The sequence below is a fragment of the Dasypus novemcinctus genome, chromosome 20 (assembly GCF_030445035.2).
Source record: "Dasypus novemcinctus isolate mDasNov1 chromosome 20, mDasNov1.1.hap2, whole genome shotgun sequence".
NCBI classification, from domain to species: domain Eukaryota; kingdom Metazoa; phylum Chordata; class Mammalia; order Cingulata; family Dasypodidae; genus Dasypus; species Dasypus novemcinctus.
The window spans coordinates 29,376,514-29,386,910 of NC_080692.1; the positions used below are offsets into that span (position 1 = coordinate 29,376,514).

General features: G+C 41.4%; 1 protein-coding gene across 2 annotated transcripts; it reads right to left on the reverse strand.

Moving 5' to 3' along the window:
- Nucleotides 1-46: 46 nt before the first annotated feature.
- On the reverse strand, nucleotides 47-10,157 carry M6PR (mannose-6-phosphate receptor, cation dependent). 2 transcript variants are annotated; one of them, XM_058282750.2, is made up of 8 exons: nucleotides 9,861-10,054; nucleotides 6,076-6,169; nucleotides 5,313-5,492; nucleotides 4,431-4,597; nucleotides 3,159-3,268; nucleotides 2,786-2,916; nucleotides 2,068-2,194; nucleotides 47-1,591 (listed from the first exon to the last, which is right to left on the reverse strand). In XM_058282750.2, the coding sequence occupies exons 3-8, from the start codon at nucleotides 5,489-5,491 to the stop codon at nucleotides 1,469-1,471; spliced, it is 837 nt and encodes a 278-aa protein (XP_058138733.1). In that variant the 5' UTR covers nucleotide 5,492; nucleotides 6,076-6,169; nucleotides 9,861-10,054; the 3' UTR covers nucleotides 47-1,468. The 2 variants fall into 2 exon arrangements, with proteins under 2 accessions (XP_058138733.1, XP_004455338.1); XM_004455281.5 differs by lacking the exon at nucleotides 6,076-6,169 and having other exon boundaries at nucleotides 9,861-10,157.
- Between the last annotated feature and the right edge of the window lie 240 nt (nucleotides 10,158-10,397).

Below are 10,397 nucleotides of genomic sequence, written 5' to 3' on the forward strand. Positions count from 1 at the left end.
TTATTCTATTCTAGTATCTCTACTTTTGCACAAATAACTAGGCCAATGTGGTTTGTTGGTTTTTAATCTTTGAGTGTTTCTGTACAAAAAGTTTGTTTTTCATTTTAAAACACCAGGGTGTGGGGGAAGGATGCAAACAAATAAAAGATGCTTTTATAACAGTATTTCCCTATTTTAGAAAGAAAAAATAAAATCAGTCTAATAGAACTGAAAGTCCAAAAATGAAATAACTTCATTTTTTTTAAAAGCTAAGAAGCCCCCTGCCTACTAATTTCATCCCTTTTGTGTCCACTGGAGCCATGCCTCTCTTCAGTGGCCCAGGAGGGTCACTGTAACAAATATCAGCCCAGGTTTCTGGGCATGTGGCCTGAACAGAAAGGTAGAAGCATCACAAGATAGAAGAGCAAAGACCATTCACCACAGAAATGTAGTGGGCAAGAAATTTCCCTGAGCCAGCATAAGGGACAGGTGCAGCAGCGTTCCACACCCGAGGACAGCAGAGGCCTAGATGCCCCACTTCTATTCCCTTTCCAGATAATATGGGGAGAAGGTATGTGTGTCAAAATGACATGCCTGTGAAGAAAGTGCAATGAAGATTTAGAAATATTGTTCTAAAGTCTCAGGAATAAAAAAAAAAAGCTTTGCCAGCTTTTACCATAAACAGAAGAAAATCCTCAATCTCACTGTTGGAGGTAAGCAGACTTCCCTTTTCTGGGACCCCTGAAGTACGGAGGTCACTTTCATCTTCTTTCCAACTGACTGAATTTCTGAATCTGGCATTTTGGTTACATATGGACTGATGCCACAAGACCACAATCCAGCTATGAAAAGTCACCCCAATGCCAAGAAATGATTACAATCCTGTAATTGGGAAAATACACATTTTCTTCCCATCCGAATCCCAAAGGTGGGAGAAGCAAGTCTAGAGAAGCAACCTCTCCAGGCTCAGGCCAAATAGCAGTACTTGAATCCAACTAAGTAATCACCACAAAGTAGTTCCAAGCAGCAAGCAATGACACCCAGATTCTCATGGAGACTACTGTAGAGCACAGAGTAACAGTGTGAAAGCAACTAAGCTTTGTGTAAATAATATTTCTTTTTTTTTTAATAAAAGAAATCCAGTGTCTTAAAAACTTGTGAAAAATGTGTTTTTAAAAAATGGGCCAGGTAGCTGGCCACACCCTTTTGCCCACTGTAACTATCCTATCTGTGCCTTTTGACATTAAGCCTCTTATCACAGGCTCTGTTATAATATCTATTCTATAATTGTACCTTTCTAGAGGAAAAGAAAATAGGGAACAAAGGGAAGGCAGTACTATTACTGAGACTAGGATGCAAATCAAAAGCAAACTGGAAAGCAAGAGCAATATTAGGGGTGAGATGAGACTTGAATGGAGACTGCTTGAGGAATCTGGCTGAGTATGCTTGTTTGGGGAACTGAAGAAGAAGCGGAACATTCAAAGTGCAATCACATCGGTAATAAATGGTCATCCCTTTCTTCTGACTCCTCCCCCAGCTGGTCATCTCCCACACCACGATATGCAGCAGGCACATTTCGAGGTTTAGAGCGGCATACAAAGTCACAACCATCCTGTAGGGAAAAAGCAAAGGAAGGAAATAATTTGGCATATTCAACTCTAGAATCAGTATATTTATAGTCTAAGAATGTGGCAAGAACTGGTTTCTCCAGGGATAATGAAGAGAAAACCCAAAGATCCAAGGATATAGCATAAATTCAGGGAAAAGGGAGAAAATATTTATTCTAATTAGGCCTCAAGTTCCCCTGACCTTGTCTGGATGCCCTTAAGTAGCTAAATCAGAACCTGGAGAAGAGAGCACTCTTATAACCATCAACAGTTCAGATCTTCCAGCTAAACTGTACCAAGTCCAGAAACTATGCCACTAACTACTTTGTATTAGGGCAACCAACTCTTGGTTTGCCTGGGGGTTTTATGGTTTTAGCACTGAAAGTCCTGTGTTTCAGGAAACCTCTCAGAGTTCTGGGCATAGTTGCTCACTCAACCTTGTATGCAGTCTACAGACTCAGCCAGCTGTCCTGTTACTTACTGCTACCAGGTTGCCAAGATCCTGCCAGAAGGCTAAGTGGGGAAACTGCTCCATTCCCTTGGCTCCCACCACCAGTCGCTGGTACAGGAACCCCCCAATAATATAGACAGCAACCAGTGATGCAAACCTGTAGAGGAAGAAAGACATCTATACTTAAAAATTGAGGAAAAGTAAAACTCAGATGCTAAGGAATAAAACCTATATTCATTGCTAGCTGTTTCCTAAGTTACGTTCTGTAAAAAGGAAAAAAAAAAGGTTAGTGATTCTGAATGTAAAAGGGGGTTGCTAGCTTCTTTAGATAACTAAAGTGCTGTTGGTCTGAGAAAAGCAAAAGGCTCAGAAAAAAATGAGACATAGTGTGTGATTCTGACTCACAGCTGAGAATAATCACCATTTTATATATATGGTTTCATTACTCCAGAAGTCCTAATTATCTAATGGGATAGTATTAAAAACTGCCTAGTCCACCAGTAAGGGGGAAAAATACCTCCAAATGCAAATGTTTATTGGGAAAAAACATTAAACCTACTCATTTTGACTTGCAGTCAGTTTGGAGATTTTTATGCAAAGCTGTCACCCCTCTCCCAATTAGTCTCTCTCTCACTCCCATACACACACACACACACACACACACACACACACACAATTTGTGTCCACAGACTACCAAATTGACCTAAAGAAAGGAAGGTTTGAACTGATGAGGAAACAGGGTACTCACGTGATAAGTAACACAGAACCCACACTGAGGTGAGAGATCTCTGGGGAACAAGCCAGGCTGCTATCCATCTCGAAGAGGTAGAAACAATCTTGGACTTTTCCTCGTTCCTCAGATACTGGGTTAAAATTGTCCTGATGATGAGGAGCAACATATATGAAGTAAAATGTTTGACATCTATTCCCCAGAACGACCCACAAACCCCCAAAAATCTTTAATAACCTATTTTCCATCTATATGGAAGATGGGTGTCTATAAAACTGAACTCCTAGTTTTCTTGCCTTCATCCCCATATAACTTGCCCCTCTGGAAACTGTCTCCTACTTCAGGGCAGTCGTTTCATCTCTGAGACTTGTACACCCCCCTGATGCCTCACCGCCAGGGTATGTCGATTGCAGGAGATCATCACCACTGCCCGGCGCTGCTCTTTGCCACAGTGATTGTCATATTCATCACCTCCTTTATAGATCAGCATGATCCAATTACCTGAGAAGGGACAAAGAAAATGGAGCTTTGGAGTGGGGGAAAAGCAGAGGCATATCTGGGTGATAAGGCAGAATAGAACTGAGTTTAGTGAAACTGATTTGAATCAAAATAATCCTCATTGCTAAGAACTCTATATACCAGAAATGGAAGCTAAAACTTGCTTCCATATAGCCTTGTTTTCCCTTGTTTAAGCAAATAAGAATCAGATACTAATATAAGTATAATCTTAATGTTCCACATTAAAGGCATATAACTGATAGTATAAAAACAATTATCCATTCCTTTACTTAACACTGATTCACATTTTCTGAATACCTGCTAACAGCAAAAGAAGAAGGTCCATACAATCACTGGATATCAAGGGAAGCCTGAATAAGATTTAAAATTAGCCATGGATAAAATTCAGAGAGTAGACTGCATTTCTTCTTCTTTGTAGTATTTACTATGTTCTAAGTTCTTTTGCAAAATATCTCTTTCGATTCTCTCAGCAATCAGTGAGGAGAATAAGGTAGGGATATTGCTTGCAATCTGCATTTGAAAAAACAAGGTAAAATAATTTCCCAGGGTCACAGGGCTACTAAATATGACTGATTAGCTGCATCAAGAATTCAGATTTTCTAACTCCCAGATCTAAATTCTATATTATGCTAAAGAACAAATCATCTACAGTGGATAATTTAGTTATTTGTTTGCTTAAGAGGGAATTAGACCATAGGCATTCATATGGTCTTTTCCAGCAATATGTTTTTATGATATTAGAGAAACATCAGCACCATAGCACAAGTCAATGGGGAAATTTTCATAGCCGGACGGGCTTATAAAGAAAACCTGAATGCTTAAAAATTTAACTAAGTTTGATTAATCTGATGAGAAATGGTGTGGTTAGTATTTTCATTCCTAGCACGAAAATAATTAAGTATTTGGGTAAAAAAAAGGAATTCAGGTGAGATTCTTCTTTCTCCTTTTCACTAACTTTTAAACAAACACATAATGTCCTGGGCTTGGCTCCAGAGCAGCTATGGAAATAGAGAGCTTGTGGTTTATAGTCCCATACATGCTGAACCTTTGGATAACACACGATATTCTAAAGGGACTGTAAAAGGTTGAGACATACAGCACAGGGATTGACCTGGGATCAAGTAATCAATAAAGAGAGTCTTACTTCCATTGAAGATGTGAGTCTCGTTGAGTCTTCCCACCACCGTCTCCTTCCCATTACTTTTGTTGATCTGCACCAAGCCTGCCCCAGAGGAGTGGTTGCCAGCTTCCCGGCATACCCTGAACATGTAAATATATGTGTCTGGGCCCTGGCCCACAGTGCTCTCAAAGCTGTAAGGAGAAGTGAGAAGGAAGAAGGAAGAGGAGAGGTACTGGTTATCAACCTTAGGAAGAATAATGTCTCCTCCTTTAATGAAAATACAGGTGTGCTTTATTTATTTATCTGATGTTAACGGCCAAGTGTAATAATGAGTATTATTTGTGGAACTGTGAGACACTATGACCCTGAACCATCCTAACTATTGATAATTGATTAAAATACATCACCCAAGATAGATATTTCCAGAATACCTGCTCTAAGCTATGTGAAAGTGTTTGCTGTGTTTTCCCATGAATAATGATATGTTCATGGGATATTCCCTTGTTCTTTAGGATCACCTTCAGATTGATATAGGGAAAGATTCCTGACACAGGATGAGATGTACAGGATTAAACATGTTTACCTGATATCAAATAATGCATGAATTCCTTCCTGCCGGTCTTTTGCATCTAGTCTTAGAAGCCGCTACTCTTTTGCATAAGCTGAGAGAATTGCCTATCACTACTAAAAACTGGGCTGGGAATCTGCTTATTATCATAAAAGAACACAAGGCATCCTGGCCAAGTAAGACCAATATTGCTAAAGTTCAATTCAGAGCTGTCTCCCAGAGAAGGTTATTACACATGTACTCCTTCCATAGTAATATGGAAGTAAAATCTGTAAGAAGAGGAAAAGACTCTTAATAGTGTCATTTTCTCAAGCCATTTAGAAGTTTTTCTCATTTACCTTTTGTTAAACAGTGGTGTCAGCCTCTTCAGTAGTGCCAGCTCTGCCACTGACTCTTTATCTTTTTCTCCTACTAAGTCGCATGTTTTTTCTCCTGCCTGCCAGGATTCGCTCACTGCCACAGTGAGGAGTATCAGGAGTATCAGTCCAGTCCTCCAGTGGCTGTGGAAGGGGAACATCCTTTTGGGAGACAGTGTGTGTGTTGGGAAGGGAGGGATCAGGGGAGAAGGGAAAGATAAAGCGTATGAATGTGAAATGAATTAATGGTATTTTAAATATGCAGAAAGTTAAGATTTTTTGGAAAATGCAACAAATTTTAATATCTCTGTGCCAAAGCACCTGTATCAAGAAATTCATATATATATATATATATATAGCTTTCAGTATAAGTCACAGGTGAATTTTTCAGAGGAAAAGAACAAAAAATAATTATTTAATAATGATAGCCTGAGTGGAGACATTCTGGCCTCTTTACTGTTTGGTTAAAAGGGAGGGAAGTGGATGTGGATAAGCGATTGGGCTCCTATCTACCATACAGGAGGTCCAGGGTTCGATTCCCAGGGTCTCCTGGTGAAGGCAAGTCTGGCCTGTGTGGTGAGCTGGCGCACGTCAAGTGCTGGCCCTTGTGGAGTGTGGACCCACATGGTATACTGGCCCGCACAGGAGTGCTGGCCCACGCAGAGAGCTAGTGCAGCAAGATGAAGCAAAAAAAAGGGACACAGAGGAAAGACAATCAGAGGGGAGACAGAGAGATGCAGCAGACCAGGGAGCGGAGGTGGCACAAGAGATTGAGCGCCTCTTTCCCACTCTGGCAGGTCCCACTCTGGAAGGTCTGGTACTTTAGGTCCCAATGCCGCCTAAAGAGAAGACAAGCAGACACAGAAGAACACACAGCGAATGGACAGAGAGAGCAGTGAGTGCAAAACAATGGGAGGGGGGGAAGGGAATAAATAAATCTTTTAAAAAAAGTTAAATTGAGATATTTCATCATTCTGAGTTTAAATAAACTAGTTCATAAATACAGCTTAACCTGGTGGCCCTCCCGAAGAAACTTAAAAAGACATTTGATGAAGTTAAACTGGAAATTATTAAGGGAGATGTAAAATGGAGAAAGGAGCTTGAATACTTTGGGCACTAACTTCTCATATCAATAATCAGTAACAGCCAACAATCTTTGTCTGTCCATAGTCATTGTAAGAATGCTCAATGGAGACAAACATAGCACCTTAAAGTTGACATTTGCCTATTTTAACGTCTCATCTTCTCTGAGAAATCATTCAATAATATAAGTTATAGGAAGAAGAAAATTCTTCTTCAAAGAAGAATTAGTCTGCTCAAACCTACCTTCTCAGGCTGTACAGTCACAAGCCTCCAAGGTTTCTAGATTTCCAGTTAGTACAGTGTCTTTCTACACTTCAAATTGCTGACGATTTTGGGAATTACCCCACTTTACCATTTAGAAAATCTAACTAGCTTGCTGGCTTGTACTACTCTAGGAATGGAAACACACGGCTCCCTACTTTGCAGACTCATTTTCTTTAATCTTTTTTCACCCTAGGACATACTGATTTATCTGGCATAAGACTTTACTCTGGTTTACATTAGGATTCCTTAGGCCATTGCTGCCTGTTAATTTCATAATTTATTTTCCTGTTACAAAGTTTTGATTCTTCCAAACTCTTCTCATTTATAATAATAAAATGCTTCTTGATTAAAATCTGAACTTTGGTTTGAATATTCTCTAAAGCCCTAAACTCTTTCTCATGCTGGTCCACTGACTCCACTGCAGTTCTAGAATATAAAACTTGAAATATTCAGAATTGGATGGGTATTAACAAGTTTAAAGATAGGAAAATGGAAGCTCCAACCCTGAGCCCTGAGAGTATTTTGTCCATTCTACTAAACGAACTTATATTTGACCTCCTCTTTCCCACTCCACTAGGGTGACAAATGCTTGGGAAGTTGTCTCCTAGGTTTTGTGTACCCAAAACAAATATCAATTTAGTGTAGCAATATTAATAAGGTGTTTCCATAGACTAATCATGAGATCCCTGTCACACATTTAAAACACCCAAACCATAACCATGACAACAGCAAACACTTAATAGCGCACTTGCTTTCTGCCAGGCACTCTTCAAAGGACATAACATATATTAACAAATTAATCTTTACAAAAATCCTATGCAGTATAAAAGATTATTGCTTCTTTTTTTTTGTGTTACATATGAGAAAACTGAGACACAGCTAGTAGAGTGAACTAGTCTAGCTCTAGCGCTCATGGTCTACACTTAATCCTTATACATATATCTCCTTTCATGCTAATTTCTTGGGGGTGAAAATAGGCAGCCAAAGACATGCTTTCTTTTTGACAAAGCAAGAGGTAAAGGTTAGGGAACTCAGCACACAGTTGCCTGAATAAGAGGTGGAATAAAGAACTCAAACCTCAAACACCCCTCTTTCTCAACCTACTGCTCAACACACAATTCAGCAGCTGATTCACTACAAAGAAAAAGAAGCCTCTTCTAATTAGATTAATTTGGTGTGCCATTTTCCTTATATTCACTCAGTACTTAATTTAAAACATCAACAGTTTGGATTCTTAAGGTTTTTTTTTTTCCAGGAGGAGTTTTCTAGAGTGATGTTGACACACAGGTTGTGTTCTTTAGCCTCAAAGTTAGCACTTTATCTGTTAACAGTTGATTTCTTTTCCCAAATTATAACAAAGAAACTCACAAAATGGGAAAGGGATATTGGGTTATACACCCTGCAGTCAAGATTAGTTGAGGTGAAAGAGCTTCTATTTACTGACTGGTTCAAAAAGGTAGGAAAGAATGGCACAGCACTTAAATTTATTTTTCCTTCCTGCTTTAGGTTTTGCTATAGGTCTGAGCTGTTTCTCTTTTATTCTGTGGCATATGCAGTAAGTGTTTTACCTGGATTGTGTTCATTAATCCTCATAACCCAGTAAAAGAATTTCTTGTGAGGGAGAATATGAAATGCAAGAGCTCTTTTCTCAAGGTACAGGGTTTGTCTAGATACTTTGGAAACAAAGGACAGGATTTTACAATCTTGAAAGAGCTCCTTCAGTTTTCTTATTCCACAACCACAGTTGTATTTGGTAATGCTAAAAAATTCTCCTTCTAATGAAAATGTTCTAAAATGGACTGAGATCATGACAGCTCAACTCTGTGATGAAACTGAGAGCCACTAAGTATAGACTTTGGATGGACTGTACAAGGCATGGGATGGTATAACACAGTGAACCCCCGTGGTAGATGAAGAACTGTAGTTAACAGTACAAATATGAGAACATTCTCCCATGAATGTAAACAAATATACACTACTAATATATTGTGGTAAGAACAGAATGGTTGGTGGGATAAATACACCAAATATAAGCTATGGGTTATAGCTAGCAGTATTATGACTATGTTCTTTCATCATTAGTAACAAACGTGTCACAACAAGGTAAGGTGTTGGTGCTGAGGCAATGTACGGGAATCCTGTATAGTATGCATGATTATTCTGTAAACTCACAACTTCCCTAATAATTAAAAAAACCCAGTATTAAAAAAATATATATCTTGTAGTGGGATGGCCAATGACTAAACCAGGAATTGGGAAGCAGGGTTACTTCACTGAGCCTTTGTACCACTCACTTCCCCACTCCTCAAGAACAGCTATAGCCATTTTCAATTTCTGAGTGGCATTTCTGCTTCCTTCTTGCTAGCTCGTTGTTTTTTTTTTTAGGGTACTGAGGCAGAGCATGGAACCCAGGACTTCTATGTGGGAAGGCAGTGCTCAATCACTGAGCCACATGGGCTCCTCTTTGTTGGTATTTACTTTTGTTTGCCTTTGTTTTCAGGAGGCACCTGGGAACCGACCGGACCTCTAGTGTGGGAGGCAGGCACTCAACCACCCGAGCCACATCTGTTCCCTTGCTTGTTCATTTTTTTCTTTACCTTTGTCTCCAGCAGCCTACACTTTCAGAAGAGTAGTTTCAATTAGCTAAAAGGCCCAAAGTTGAAAGTGAGAAAGTGCCTCGGAGATACAGCTCCATATCCTAAGAGCGGAAGCTCTCTGTAAAGAGGAACACAAGATAATCCCTCTCCTGGCTACACTCCACAGCATACACACATGCCCTCTTTCAGGACTCGGGCATTCTCGCTCTGTCCAGTCTACTGGCTTTCCAACTGCTCAGTCATATCCTCTGTAAATGGGGCCACTTTCTCTCCCCTCCACGATGCCGGCCAAACTTACTCCTACAAGTATGCAGTAACACCTCAAACAGACCTCACATGGGGACCTTCCTTTCCCTGCCTTCCAAATAGATGCAAATTCCCTCTCTGGTCTTGGAGGTCCATTCTCCCTTACTCCCTTCCGGACTCTGTGACTCCCTGCCCTCACGCCTCCGATATGCCCCAGAAGTCCTCAGCAGGATCGTCGGGAGAACCATGGCCAAGTGAGGATGGCGATCCCTGTTCCTGTCACAGACGCCGAGGTCTGAGCGCGCCCCAGCGCTCCTCCTCCACGCCCTCTCATACTCACGTGCCACAGGCGAAGAGAGTAGCCACCGATCAGCAACTCCCGGGGAAAAGACGTCTGGAACTGGGAGTCGGGGCCAGCGAGGGGCCAGCGAGAGGCCAGCGAGAGGCCAGCCGCGGACCCCTGTTCCACAGCTCGTGTCAGAGGCCAGCGTCCCCCCAGGCACCTCGCTGTGGACCGCTCCGGGAACCGGAAACAGGAAGCTCCTAGCGGCCGCCGGGCAACCGCTCCTCCCACTAGACCCCGCGGCATGTGACCACAGAACCATTTCGCCCTTTTCTTCATCCCGGCCTCCCTACTGATCCGAAACGCTGATTGGCCCCTATCAAGGGGCGTTAACTCCGCCCTTGTCCTATCATGTCCAATCACTATCGAGTTTCGGGCTTCCCTTCTACCAATGGGATCCCACTCGGCTCTGGCGACCCAGGCACGCGGGGTCACGCACCAGATCCCCTTCCTGGTAGGTCCGATGGAAAGAAGGGTACGTGAGGCCGGCGGCGGAAGCGGAAGTTACGGAGGCGGCTCGCTCGGATTTGGAGG

Bases quoted from the DNA above. Each gene is read 5' to 3' on its own strand.
- M6PR (XM_004455281.5), bottom strand. From the start codon at position 5,491: ATGTTCCCCTTCCACAGCCACTGGAGGACTGGACTGATACTCCTGATA. The intron at 3,269-4,430 runs GTAAGACTCTCT...GTCCCTTCTCAG, and splicing joins GACTCACATCTTCAATGGAA to GTAATTGGATCATGCTGATC. The intron at 2,917-3,158 runs GTGAGGCATCAG...CCTCATCATCAG, and splicing joins GCAATCGACATACCCTGGCG to GACAATTTTAACCCAGTATC.